The sequence below is a fragment of the Apus apus genome, chromosome 2, assembly GCF_020740795.1.
Source record: "Apus apus isolate bApuApu2 chromosome 2, bApuApu2.pri.cur, whole genome shotgun sequence".
In the NCBI taxonomy this organism is placed as follows: Eukaryota; Metazoa; Chordata; class Aves; order Apodiformes; family Apodidae; genus Apus; species Apus apus.
Genome location: NC_067283.1, coordinates 112,203,239 through 112,217,827, shown reverse-complemented (window position 1 = coordinate 112,217,827; position 14,589 = coordinate 112,203,239). Strand labels below are relative to the sequence as shown.

Sequence of the window (14,589 nt, the reverse complement as noted above, 5' to 3'; positions counted from 1 at the left end):
TTGATGGAGAAAAAAAGCCCAAAATGCCTACAAGAAGAATGCCCTCTGCTTCTTGCAACTACAAAGAAGCAAAAACCAAAACAAAGCCCCAACCCACAGGCTGCACTGTGCTCATTTCTAGGGTATCAGCTCTGGCAGAAAGTTGAAAGGTTATGTTTGTGAAATAGCATCTGCTTTCCTGCCATTTGATTCAGGCTTCTGCATTGCAAAGTCTCGAAACTGAAAGACAAATCTGACAATATGCTAATCTTCTAATAAAAAAAAAAAAAAAAGTGACTTCTGAATCCTTATCTGTTGAAGAGCTGACAGTGAAGTTCAGAGACGGTTGTCTAACCAGACAAAACGATAGAGAAAATATGCCTTCAAACAAGATCATAAATCTTGAACAGTGCAAGGGAACAAATGTAAAGGGAACATTTTACCACTAACACCATTTAGTAGCCTCACTTTCTTCCTCCCCCCTCCATCCCTCCAGCCTCATCATACTTGCAAGGAAGGAGGATGTATCCTGTCAAAGCAATAATATAAATACAAGGGGGGCGGTGGTGGGGTGACAATATATTGGGTACTGAAATCAGACATTATTTCCCTCACATCCGGGGTGCAGGGGGAGAGCAGAGAAACAAAACAAATCCTGTGTAACCTGAATACAACAGACTTACCCCCCCACACCAGCAACACACAGACACACTTGCACACAAAAAGTTTGCATATTGCACAGGGTGCTTGAAGATCATAAATCTATGCATGAGAAAGATGTAGTGGAAATTTTTGGGGGGATTAGAGTTTATTTTTGTCATCTCTGTGAGACAGCTACTCATTCATCCAGATCACAGCTAAGAAAAAAGCTGGTCACAGAAATTAGCAGTTTCAGCTCAGCAGCAAAGTCGCCAGCCTGTGAAGGCAGAGAGAAATTGACTAATTAGCAATGCGCACTAAAACTTGACGGTTCTTTATAGAGAGAGAGAAGAGAGAGGGAGAGCGAGAGGGAGGGAGGCAGAGAGGAGGGGGGGGGGGGGGCTCGCTTTTTCCCCTTCTTTCTTCCAAAGATGTTTGAAATCGCAGTCATTTACGCTCGACAATTTTTACAATAGCCTTGAGCCATAATTTTGCGAGTCTCTCCAGCATCCATCCCCCTGTATGGTCTCTCTCCACTGGCCATGCACGACCGTTTCTCTCCCCAACCGTGGATTTCCTATTACTCTCGTTACGACTCACTGAGCCCCAGGCCCAAGGATAATGATGTGTTGTTTCTTGGTAGCATAATTTGTCACACGTACATTTTTTCTTCTTCTTCTCTTGCAGAAAGCTCTGCGCGCTCTCTCTCTCTCTCTTTCTCTCTCTCTCCTTCTCTCTCTCTCGTACATTTTCTTGCTGTTGCTAATTCATGGTGATCAAATGATGTACGACAAAATAAATTGTAAAGAGTAACTGCTCCGAGTTGGGAAACAGAAGGTTTTTGGTTTGTCTTTTTTTTTTTTTCCTTTCTTTCTTTCTTTTCTTTTTTTTTTTTTTTTTTTTTTTTTTTTTTTTTTTTCGGAAGGAGCGAGCAAACCTTTAAAAAGGAAGGACAATTGATTTTTTTGGGGGGGAGCTTAAGTGAACCTTTACTTTGGCAGCTGGTTGTGGAGCAGGTAAGTTTCTGGCCTTGTGTCTAACCATCTCCGTGCATTTTCTTGTGTCTCCTAATTTGTCTGTTGTTGGGGGAGAGGAAAGGGGTGTCTGTGTGTGCGGGTGTGTGTGCTGGAAGTGTGTGCAGGGGGGAGGGGGGGCAGTTGTGTAACGAACGCGTTTGCAGAATAAACTCCGATTGCAAGAAATGGGCAAAACGAGGAAGAAAGAAGGGGAGGGAGAAAGAGGAGGAGTGTATGTGTGTGTGTGTATGTGTGTGTGTGTGCATGTATATGTGTGTGTGTATGTGTGTGCGGTGGGGAGGGGGGGATTGACCGGGTCCACTTAAAGGGAGAGGCTCCAGGAGGTTTCCGTAGCCGGCGGCGGGGCGCGGAGCGGGGCTGAGCGGCGCCGGGGCAGGGGAAGCGGCTGGAGGGAGCCCCTCGCTGTGCCGATAAATGGGGCGGGGGGGGGTGAAAGGAAGCAGAGGAAAGCCCAGCGCTGGGAAGGAGCGACTGAGAGCGCTGCAATGGCAGGAGCAGGTCTCGGCGGGATCCCGCTGAGGAGGAGGAAGAGCGGCGGCGCTCCGCGGGGCGGGATGCGGCCAGCGCGGGTCGGTGGCCGCGCAGCCCCCCCAGGTGCGGCTGCAAGCTCGGGGCTGCCCAGCCCACCGCCCCTCTCCCCAGGCCGGGCACGGGGCAGGGGGGGGGGGCCGCGGCGGGGCCCGGGCGGACCGAGGGGCCGCCGCGCAGGGCCCAGGTCCCCGCCGCCCCCGCCCGCCTCCCCCGTCCTTCCCCCAACTTGAACTTCACGTAGTTACCGGAGTTACGGCAGCGGCGCCGTCTGCTGCGACGAGAAGCGAGCCGGGCAGGACAGCAGCGGGCGGCCCCTCGCCGGGCCCGGGGCTGCCGCTTCCTCCCCTCTCCGGGGTGCGAAGTATTGCAACCCCCGTGCTGGGTCGAGGAGAGGGGAACAACTCCGGTGGCGGCCGGCGCCGAGGCCCGGGCATGCAGTCCCCCGAGCTGGGGAGGAAGCTGGTCCCGGCGCCGCCGAGTTGCCAAGAGCGGCTGGGGGGGCTGGGGGCTGCTCGCCTTCCCGCTAGAGTTTCCGTCACTTGGGAGCTTCTCTGGGCATCGCGGAGTTTGGGGGTTTTGTTTTGTGGTTTGGTTGGGTTTGGGTGGGTTTTGGTTTTTGTTTGGTTTGATGGGGTTTGTTGTTGGGTTTTTTTGGGGGGAGGGGTTTATTTAATGTGTTTAATTGCCTGGGTGGCTGGTGGGGTGTTTTTTGTTGTTTTTTTTTGTGTTTTTTTTGTTGTTTTGTTTTGGTTTTTTTTGCGGGGGGTGGCTCAGGGTTAAAAACGTTCCCGTCTTCCTCGCTCCTCCCCTGGAGAGCAGCCTGGTTTGGACCGAGGAGGGAGGAGAAAGGGGTGGTGTATGTGTGTGTCTGTGGGGTGGCGGGGGGAGGGGGGAAAAGGCCAAAAAAAAAAAATAAAAAAAAATCCCAGGCCCTCGCCAAGTTGCGGCCCATCCGAGCGAGCTGGTCCGTGCGCGGGGCCGGGGGCGGCTCGGCGGGCAGAGGGGAGCCCGACCCCCGGCTGCTGCCCCCGCCACCCGTGCGCACACTGCCGGGATGCGCCCTCCGGGCCTCTAAAGCTCTTGTGTTTATTGTTGTGTCGTCCCGTGTTGTCCCCCCCACCCCGCTCTCCTCCCCACCCCTCTGCCCAGGTTGGAGGAGGGTTTAAAAGGCAGGTGTGTCGGAGGCCGCTCGCCATGTCCAGATCCGGGGACAGGACCTCCACCTTCGACCCCAGCCACAGCGACAACCTGCTGCACGGCCTCAACCTGCTGTGGAGGAAGCAGCTCTTCTGCGACGTGACCCTGACGGCTCAGGGCCAGCAGTTCCACTGCCACAAGGCCGTCCTGGCCTCCTGCTCCCAGTACTTCCGATCCCTCTTCTCCAGCGGCGGCGGGACTGGCGGGCACCCCCACGCCCTAGGGCTGGGGCCCGGCGCCCAGGACGGGCTGGGGGGGCCGCCGAAGGAGCCGCCGCCGCCGCAGCCGCAGGAGGAGCCCGGCACGCCGTCCTCCTCTCCGGAGGACAAGCTGCTGGCCAGCCCTCGGGCCATCAACAACCTGGTGCTGCAGGGCTGCTCGTCCATCGGGCTGCGGCTGGTGCTGGAGTACCTGTACACGGCCAACGTGACCCTCTCGTTGGACACGGTGGAGGAGGTGCTGTCGGTCAGCAAGATCCTGCACATCCCGCAGGTCACCAAGCTGTGCGTGCAGTTCCTCAACGACCAGATCTCGGTGCAGAACTACAAACAGGTGTGCAAGATCGCCGCCCTGCACGGCCTGGAGGAGACTAAGAAGCTGGCCAACAAGTACCTGGTGGAGGACGTGCTGCTGCTCAACTTCGAGGAGATGCGCGCCCTGCTCGACTCGCTGCCACCCCCCGTCGAGTCGGAGCTGGCGCTCTTCCAGATGTCCGTGCTGTGGCTGGAGCACGACCGGGAGACCCGCATGCAGTACGCCCCGGACCTCATGAAGCGCCTCCGCTTCGCCCTCATCCCAGCCCCGGAGCTGGTGGAGCGGGTTCAGTCAGTGGATTTCATGCGCACCGACCCCGTCTGCCAGAAGCTGCTGCTGGACGCCATGAACTACCACCTGATGCCCTTCAGGCAGCACTGCCGGCAGAGCCTGGCCAGCAGGTGAGGGGGGCGGCGGGGAGCGGGGCATTTCCCCACGGACGCCGCCTCGGCGGCTCCTGGCCGCGGGACGGAGGTTGCGGGAGCGGGCAGCCCCCGCAGGGCGCGGGGCCGATGCGGCGGCGGGCGGGGAGCCCGCGGGGGCCGGGCCGGGCCGGGCGCCCTCCGGCGGGGCAGGGCGCGGCGCGGCAGCTGCGGCCGGGCCGGGCGGCGGCTGGAGGGCGGCGGCTCCGAGCTACCCGCCCTTCGGCACCACCGAAGTTTTTGTCCCCTCCCCTCGCTCGGCCCGGCCGGCGGGGCCGTGGCCGCAGGGGGCGGGCGGCCCTCAGGCCGCCTGCCCTGCGGTGGCACCGGCCGCCTCGGCTCCGCGCAAGACGCGGTGGGGCCGGAGTCCCGGCGGGGGGACACGTCTTGCGGAGGCCGCGTCCGAAGGCGGGAGGCCTGCTCGGCGGAGGCCGGCGGGGCGAGCCGCCGCGGGAGCCTCCCGGGCGTGGGTCCCGGGGGTGCCCGGGCGGGGAGGCCCGGCCCGGCCCGGCCCTGTCCCCGGGCTCCCGGCGGGCTGGCGGCTGGCGCAGCTCCCCGGGCCGTCCTGACCCGTCCGGGGGGCTTCACCCCGCGTCTGGGTGCCCGCGCCTTGGGAGCCCGGTGTCGTTACTTGTTGTAGGCCGTATTTATTTACTTACTTTCTCTCCAGAATGTTACTCCTCAGCAAGGAGTTGCGTCTGCAGGGCGTTATAATCTGTAGTACCCGAGTCCTAAATCTAATTAATTACTTTCATAAACAGCTGCGTTATTTGTGCACACCCTGCTAGTGCTGATGTTCAGGTGGTGTCCATAAGGAGCATGGAAACTTAGGACTTCCTTACGTCTATGACATGTCAGTTATTTTCATTTAATAAGGTAATGAATCATGATGTCAAAGATTGACAATAAGAGGTTGGTGTTAGGAACTGAAAGCATAGCATGTAGTTTAATGAGCAGTAAATATACTTGAAATGAAGAGGAGATTTATTTATTTTTTCCTTTTAAAATACGTTTATACTTCATTTAATTCAAAAATGGAAAGATAATACTCTCTTCCAAGTACAGTGGCATGGTAGTGTAGAAGCCAAAGTGCACTTTGTATTATTCAGCTTTTTAACTAACAGGTGATATTATTAATGACTTAACAGCAGCAGGAAAAACTAGCATGTTATTAAATATTTTAGATAACACGCTCTGTTAGCATTAATGCAGAGGATTCTTTATATCTTCATGTAATGGGTACCCTGGTGATTTAACTTTGGAAATGCTGTGCCTTTTGTTATTACGTCTTGCTAGCTTGCTCTGTTAGTATTTTGTCGTGCTTATCACCTTGCTGTCTAACCAATTCCCACTCCAAAATCCTACAGCAGAAAACAAATAGCAGGATTTTGCAGCGTAAAGTTATTTCTGAGACGCCGCTGTTGCAGCTGGCCCGTACCCTTTGCATTTCAAAATTCACAAGTGTTGACTTTCAAAAATGCAAACCCCGCCACCTCCGTAGTCGAGATTCTGCACGCTGCTGGGGACATGCCGGGGCTCGTGTCCCGGTGGATTGCTGAGATACCAGCCGGCTTGGTTCAGTGAAGATACCTTCCAGCTTCACTGGTCCATGTCATTTGAAGGATATGTAGTGGTGTTCTGACCACTGAATGCTTACAAGTGTCATGGATGCTGCAAGAATCTGATACCCCTTGTGCTGGGCGCTGGCTGTCCCTGTAAGCGGGAGCGTACACAAAGGGATTGCACTTTTAAGTTAACCTAGATTAGATTCTAAGCTGTGCTTACTTAACGGCTTGTGGGGAGTCCAGATGCTGCAAATACTACGCTTTTTATTTGTAGTATTTCAGAGAACCTTAACTGTAGGTAGTGGCTGAAAACATGCCATCACCTTCTGAACTTCAACATGTGTTTAATGGCTGCGTTGTAACGAGCTTCTCTTGATTGGATTCTTTGGTGGTGGTGAAATTGGCACAAAAGCATTTAGATTTGTTTATAAGCAGACATAAAAACTTCCTCAAAATGTAGGAATGTTGGAGATGTTGAAATGCTCTGTGAGACAGCATACAACTGATACATTTTTGGGTCTTGGATGCTATTCCTGGGAATTCAAAAAGGTCACGAAGGCCCGTCTTTGGATCTTAATCATTTTAAGATTTCATCAGGCTGCCTAAGTGTACAAATGCCCTCTGAAAAATGAATGAAGAAGCAAAGCAAAAATTCCCAACACTGTAGAGGTTTCCAGACTTGTTCTTGCTGTTGCCCATGGCTTCTCTAATGCTGCAATTTTGACAGGTTTACATTCATTTAGTAAGATTTTATTTTAAGGGAGAAAATATGCAGGGAGTTTCCTAACTTACTAATTGGCAGAAGGAAATCTTGAAAGCATCGAACAGTTAAGGGTGTGTACAAACAGGTAAGAATTATTACACAGGGAAGGACTTTAAAACTTTGATCACCTTTTCTGTGATCATGAAAGGTCATCCACAAAGATTCACGTGTCTTTAGAAAGCGGTTAACTGTTCCTGTTGTGCAGTGTAATACATGCTGCACAGTGCACTATGGGTTGGTGAGAAATACAAGCAGCACAGTGCCATAGCCACCTGCTTACTGTGTTGAAGAAATTGGGAAATTGCAGTCAGAATTAGAACTTGCAAATAGCTTTTCTGCATTTTTAAAAATAACTTTTTTTTTTAACATTCTACTTTAAAAAAAAAAAGTCTACACATACATACATTTTCATATACGCAATACAACTTTGGAGTACTGTGGAGTTGGGGCTACGTACATTTCTTGAACAAAACAAGTGTAATGGGAAGCTCAAAATACAATGATTCTCCTCTGACATGGAACTATACACATAGCACTGGTTGCTTCCTTAAGCTTTTTCTATGTGTGGCTCACTTGTCTGACAGACACAGGGTTCTGCTCTTGTTAGGGCGGGAGGAAGGCGATTTTGAATCCTAAGAGTCAGCTTGAGCACTGTGAGTGGAGTTACTTCTGAAGTTTGTACTACACTTGTAGATCCTGCATGTGATGCTGACGCTAGTAGGTACCCGCGTTGTCCTTTGTGCCACAGTGAAAAATGCTGTTTACCTGCAGGGAGATAATTTTTTTTGTTTGTTTTCATGAAATTTCCTGAGGGAAGGTAACACTTGAACGCTTTAATGCATTCTTGTAAAATTATTTTTCAAAGTACAGCAACTAAACGATCGTTGTTTAAAAAGTAGAGGAATTATGTTCCTGACTTGTGAACCTTGCCATGCACCTGAAGGTTTAGGACTTTACCACAGGGGAGTGGGTGTTTTTGCTCTCAACTGGCATTTGATCAGGTGCTCAACTCTAGTCAAGATAATAATTCTGTTAACTTTGATCTCCATTTTCCAGGTTAATTCTGGAGCTTTCTGGCCTCTGTGATCCTCACCTATAGTAGGGCTTCAGCACACAAGCGCCTGTTAAAGCCTCTTGAGACACAGTCAGTTTTGATATTAGTAGGAAAAATCCCAGTTTATTTCAGTGTGGGGTGGGTTGGGCCCATTATGGTGACCCGGAACGTTAGGCTTAATTAAATTATGTTTGTCCCCGAGAGACATGGGTAACTATGCTGTGTCATGTTTTCTGTAGTTCTAGGAAGAAACTGCATTTCAACAGAAGAATGTTCATCTTCTGGTTATTTGTGTGACTCTTGAGACTCCACTAGAGTTTTGAGTTGATTAGAATGTCTCTGTGCTTTATTGTGTAGTATAATATATTTTATATAATACACAGTGTATGTTTTCAATTTTTAAAAGTTCCAGGTTAGGGCATTACTGTTGCTGGAAAGAATTTCTCTTTTAAAGCTGAGTAAGCCAGTGAGAATAATTGTTGCTTCCATATTTACTTGCAACAAGGAAAATGCTTAAAAAACACATCTCTGCTATGGAATGCCTAGCTTTTAACTTTTAATTTTTCTTGTGTTAATGCACAGTAATGCTGTAGACAGGGAATGGAGCAATATAGAAAATATATGTAAATCATGGGATGTATGATTTAAATGTTTTGCCTAAATATTGTTGCCTTTTTATAGAACGTTGCTATGATTTTATGGTTATGCTTACCTCTAACTATTTACAGTGCCTCCTGTTCCAGACAAACATGAGAAGATAGGCTGGGTGGGAAGAGGCAGTCCCGGATGGCCTTGGGAGTTTTTTGTTGGCTGCAGGACACATGTAGCTCCTCTTGACATCCCATGGTTTGGTCTGGCCAGCTCCTCCCAGGATCTGCGGGCAGAGCAGCAGTTTGGTGTCTGTACAGCTGCATTAGGTACCTGAAGGTAGAGGGGAGTGAGGAAGGTAAAGCTGGAAGAGAGGGGGAAATGCAGAAAAAGGAAGGAATTGAGATACCGTGGGAGAGAAGCAGGGAAGTACAAAGTAGGGAAAAGGGGAGAGAGGAACAGTTTTGAAGGGAGAGAAGTGAAAGAATAGCATACCAGACAGGAATAGAGACAAGCTAAACAAAGAAGACCCCAGCAGATAAAAAGAAGAGAGGGAATGAAAAAAAAAAAGGAAAAAACCCTAATTCTTGGCAGAAATAGCATCAGTTGTCATTAGAGCTGAGTGTTTCAGTTTCCAGAAAAGCTGTTTCAGATGTACGGATGGGGAACTTCAGATGGGAAAAGTCAAAGGCAGGAAATACGGAATTTCAGAGTAAAAGAGAAAGGAGAGAAATAAGAAAGTCAAAGGGACAAGAAAACAAAGTCTGAGTGTGCTGGGTTTTGGGTTCAGTGAAGTCCCAGCTGTTTTGCCATACTTTTGTTCCCCAGACCTTATGGAGACTGGGAGTGCATATTCCAGTCCTGAAGCTAACCATAGAGGTTTATATTTTTCTTCAGTTTCAGGGGAGAGAAGGTGTCACCCAGACTGTTCGGTGTTAGGTTATATTAGTGGAAGTGACAGCAAGTTAAACGGTGGCAGGTGATTAAAATGATAAGGTCGGTTTTCTCTCAGTAGGAAGGTGGTAACTGTTGATGAAGAAGGAAAGTGTAAAGTGTTGAACAGCATGAGATGCTAGCATTTATGTGGCAGACATATATACCTGGTTTGTTTTACTTTCTGCAGAGCAGATTAAAAATTTGAAGAAACTGGTTACATTCCTTGGCAATTCAGTAATTTTCTTCTTGAATACAGTACCTGTCTACAAATCTCACAAACTGTAGTTCAATTTAACTTCTTTTTCTGCTAAGGTTTTTGTAGAATCTCAGTAGGGCATGTGAGGTGGTTGCAAAAAGCTGCTGTGTTGTTGTTTTTTTCGCTGAAATATATTTTTGTGTGTTCTAGTAACAGCCACCTGCCTGTCCCTTTGTGATCCTGACACCAGTATTTGCATTTTAAACTCATATTTGTACTCATGGTTAATTGCAAGTAATATTTTGTATCCCAAATTAACATCTGGATAAAAAAACATACCTTAAAATGTATGTGAATTATTAACATTTGCCTTACAGTGTGGATGAAGGGAATATGAGGCTCTGGTTTATTTTAGTGTGCTTTGGATCAGGTCTTATGTGACTGAATTAATATCAGGAAATTGTACCTGTGCCAGGAGTCTCTCAGCTGAGCTGCAGAAGGGAGACTGACACGTTAGAGGCTGCAGGGAAGTGAACCACAGACCTGTAGTCAGTTTAATCCTGTTTAGTCTCACCTACTTGCCCTACTTGCCTTATGTACATCCATTTGCCTTTGTAGACAGGCTAGTACTGAAGTGTAAGTGGCGAGATGTCAAGTATCCAAGAGGGAGGGAGGCTTCGAGCTCAGGTTATGGTCAGAGGCAGCACCATTGTCCTAAAAGGACTGCTGTGGGCCAGGACAGTCCTTGGGAGCCTTCTTAAAGCCACATAATATGCCCTGGTGTATTGATACCTGCAGTGGCATTGGTGATAACCAGTTTCTTGGCCAAGTTACAGTACTTGTTAGAAACATAGAGTTATAGAATGACTTGGGTTGAAAGGGACGCTAAAGATCATCTAGTTCCAACCTCCCTGCCATGGGCAGGGACACATCCCAGTAGATCAGGTTGCTCCGAGCCCCATCCAACCTGGCCTTGAACACTTTGAGGGTGGGGGCATCCACAGCTTCCCTGGGCAACCTGTGCCAGTGTCTCACCATCCTCACACTAGAAGAATTTCTTCCTAATGTCTAATCTTAATCTCCCCTCTTCCAGTTTAAATCCATTACCCCTTGTCCTCTCACTACAAGCCCTTGTAAAAAGCCCCTCCCCAGCTTTCCTGTAGGCCCTTTCAGGCACTGGAAGGCTGCAATAAGGTCTCCCTGGAGCCTTCTCTTCTCCAGGCTGAACAAACCCAACTCCCTCAGCCTGTCTTCATAGACACACTACTATTGTGTTGATAAATTATGCTCTTCATAATTCATGAAGATCATTTAATGGCCTTTTTTATGGGCAACTGTCTTAGCAGCAGCTGTAGATGAAGAAGGGGTGCCAATACCATGTGCACATACCACCTCCCCTTTCCCGGACAGCCAGTGTCCTAGTCAGAGGTAGTAGTTAGGTTAGTCTCCTTTGTGAACTGCCTTCTGATTTATGTCCTTGGGTGACACACGTTCCCAATACCTCCTTCTCCACCTCCTGTCCTCTCTTGTTCCAGAACTTCGGTTTCTCAGAATCGCCTACTTCAAAGCCGTTTGGACATTCAAACTACTCATTTTCCCTTACCAGTCTGCCTCATAGGTTCCTCCTTGCTCCCAGGACACTCTACCAATAGGGCTATTGCCCAGATCCAGCCTACCTGAGCTTCAGATCTGCCTTTCCCTTCTCTTGAATCCCCTGCTGCCATGGCCCCTGGCCCCTCGGTGCCCCCTCAGGGCTGCACAGGCTTCAATTCCTCACACACACCGATTCTGACTGATCCCAAACCTTGCAGCTTGGATCCCCAGAGGCTGCTGTGGCTGGTTGGGCTGTGCTGCTCTTTGGCTTTCCATCACCCTGCCCCTTTTAGCACTTGAAGCAGCTTGAAGTATCTGGATCTTAATCTCCAGACTTTTTCCAAGAGGGGAAATCTTTCACTGGATTTCAAGCCACCTTGGTCTAGAGGGAAAATAAAGTTTAAAAAAATAGCCTTACTAAGCCACTCAAACTGAGGGCAAACTGCCTGTGAAAATGGGAACTTCCTTCTCAAATGCTGTACTTCAGCTAAAATGTCTCTTTCCAGCCCCCACAAGGTGCAGTTCATTTACAAATCCTGCAGCTCCCTAAAAGAATGGAGCTGTCTTCCATGATGTCTTGTGCTGTTCCTGCCCATGCTTTGGCAACACAATCCAGGACTGTCTTGTCAGGGACAACTCAAGCCATGGGTGGTGCAAAGCCTCCTCGATACATTAATTCTGTCTCAAAGTCCTTCTGGTATGATTTATGCTAAGGGTGTATGTAGCTTTTACAAATGGAGTGCTGTAGGATTGTGGTGAGCATCACCCACACCTGTCTCAGCTGCCTACATGTCCTTTCTGAGGCTGTTCTGGTTACTCTTTCCCTGATGTGCATCCCCTTGATGTGAAAAGAGGAGACAGAAAGCAGAGGGTCTTTGGAGGTATGTTGTGGCCTGGGGTCACTATAGTTTTTTCCTTTCAGCAGAAGAATAAGAAGGTTCTGAGGCTGTAACTGCTGAGCAGTAAATGGAACAGAGCTGCCACAGTGTAATTGTTTGGTTATGTACTTACAAAGAAAGTGCAGCAAACCTTGGGGGCAAAGGGAGTGAGGAGAGCAAATGTAGAACACAAAATCAGCAGAAAGTAGTTTGCCAGGAAAAAAGCTTTGCTTCTCTTGAACTCACATTACAGAAAAAATCCTCACAATCTGTAAGAACAACATTTTATCTTTTCAAACAACTGTGTTTTAAAAATCAGAGCAGTTTTCTAAATCAAAGCAAAGTCTGTCATTATCCTTTGCAAAGTCTGGCCTGAAAAGATTGAGCAAGGAAGCTAATAAGAATCCTGAATGAAAGTTTTGAGCTGGACTCCGCTGCTCTGTAAATATTTCTGTAGTTGATTTTTTCGAAACAGATCCTGTCTGGTATTAAATAAATTAAAGAATATGGGAAATTGAATTGATTAGTTAGTGCTTCCTGGCATAATTTTTCATATTTACTGCCTTCCTGAAGTTTCCTTTAAAGACCGTCATGCCTGGTACTTAGTAGTCTACACTTCTTGCTGTGTTCTTGGAAAGCAGACAATAAACTTTGAGTAAATATTATCAGCTGCCAAGTTCAATGGAAGCAGACCGTTTGCACTGAAGCTGGAAGTAAATAGAAGTTGCTGCCACAGTTTGTTCTTCCTATCTTCCTTGACTGCCTCTTTTCAGAAAAAAAACAAACAACAAAACAAACAGTGGAAAAGGTAACCAGTCACAGCTTGAGCGAGACAGCAGGAAGTTGTGTTTCTTCTCCTCAGCTTCCCAAGGAAAAGGAGGCTCAACTGGGGAGAACACAGCCTGTGTGATATAGAATCAAATAAAAAAAAGGACCTTCTTGACTTTTGTTCTTGACTGGAAGTCAAAAAGAAGAGTTGATTGGTGTTTCCTAGGGGAAAATGTCGCTTTGACCACCCTGAAGCTTTCTATAAACATTTCCATTTTACCACCTCTGTCTAAAACAAAACAAACAAACCAATCGAGGTAGGGAAGGGAAAGCAAATTGCAAAAGTATCTAGCTTTCACATTTTCTTTAGTTTTATTTTTTAAAGTGTTCAGGATCAAGGAAATTTCTTTTAAGATTTTTCAGAGCTTGCAACAATACGGCGAATCAGTTGTTTGCATAGTTCTGCAGTAAGGTTCATGACACAGGAAGTTTAGTGACTCTTACCAATATAAGCTTGGCTGGTAAAATTCCTTTGATTCAAATCCCTTGCAATGCTTCAGATACTCACTGTGTGGCTAGGAAGGATGTCTTTAGCCTTCAGATCTCAGTGATTTTAAAGACTTGAGTTCAAATGATCTATTTGTGTAGATATTGTCACTACAGAAGTACTGTTCATGATCTCACATAGGCCATAGACCTATTAAAGCCTGTCTCAAGGTGTAAGGAACAACAGTGCCGTTTATGAATACAGCAACCTTGGCAGACTCCATCTGAGAAAGCTACTGAGCAACTTTCTAGGGAACTGTACTGGTCTCCTGTCAACATAAAGAATAAGCTGGTAGTACAGGGAGACAAAGATGAGGACACTCCTGTGCATTCCTCCCAAAGGAATGCTGATGGTAGGTGCCACTCTTTCAGGATAGTTGCCCACACCTAAGCTACCAGTTAGTTCAGAGGCTGTTATCCCAAAAGGAAGGGAAATTCACTTTAAAAATCTTGCAACTAAAAAAATACCTTAACTCTTCAAGATTTACTTAGAGACCATTCTAACCTAGTAAGAGTAGTGAGATTGTAATCTTAAACAAAAATCAGATATTCAAAGCTCCAAAAAGATTTTAAGTTATTTTAGTACAGGGAATGGAAAATTGTTTGGCAACTGTAGAAATAAAGAAAACTTTAACTTTTCAGGTAACTTTGCAACTCTTAACTGTGGCCTGTCAGGCAAAAGATTCACTGACCCATAGACTTCTGCTTTTTAGATAGAGACAAAAGGGAAATACTGCCTTGGAGCAAACAATTACTTCTTTTTTTGTTTTGTTTTGTGTGCATTTATTTAAAAAATGCATTAGACAAAATTTTAAAAAGCCTCTATTAGATTCAGAAAACAAAAGCAACAATCAATGTCTGTAGCAAATCATTCCCAACTTAGTATCTCTGTTCCTAAACTTCAGTCTATCGGTAGTCAACATATATTACACGGGCAGAAGAATGGGTGTCTCTTGGGCATCACTCAGTGTCTTCAGTGAATGTTATGGTGAGCTCTGCTGCAATGAAAACTTGTACCGTTGGCCTTATGCTAAGCACACCTATGTTGAGAATGAGAAGATCAAAACCAAAATCTTCCTGGCACTAATGTGAACGAATGTTAAGACTGGTTTTCAGGTACGTTATTGGAAGTTTCTTCACATTCTTTCAAGTTGGCCTTGGGTAATAGATGTGCCTTAGAAGAGTCAGAAAAATCCATTCATAAAGCAACATGTATAACTTCAGTGTATTTTTAAATATATTTTGAACCTGAGAACTAAATAATTTCATTGTCATAATTTGCAAAAGACCTCAGCATGCTTTAGGTTTTGACAAAATCAAGGTATTCTGTTAGGTCTGTACTTTTTCCATAATGAGAAAGATT

General features: G+C 47.3%; 1 protein-coding gene across 1 annotated transcript in view; it reads left to right on the top strand.

Annotated features, from left to right (window-relative positions):
• Positions 1-3,341: 3,341 nt before the first annotated feature.
• The window catches only part of KLHL14 (kelch like family member 14), a 62,658-nt gene continuing 51,410 nt past the window's right edge, over positions 3,342-14,589 (top strand). The window contains exon 1 of the mRNA XM_051612269.1: positions 3,342-4,318. Within this exon, the coding sequence (XP_051468229.1) occupies positions 3,381-4,318 (938 nt within the window). The 5' untranslated portion in view covers positions 3,342-3,380. The remainder of the gene's footprint in view (positions 4,319-14,589) is intronic.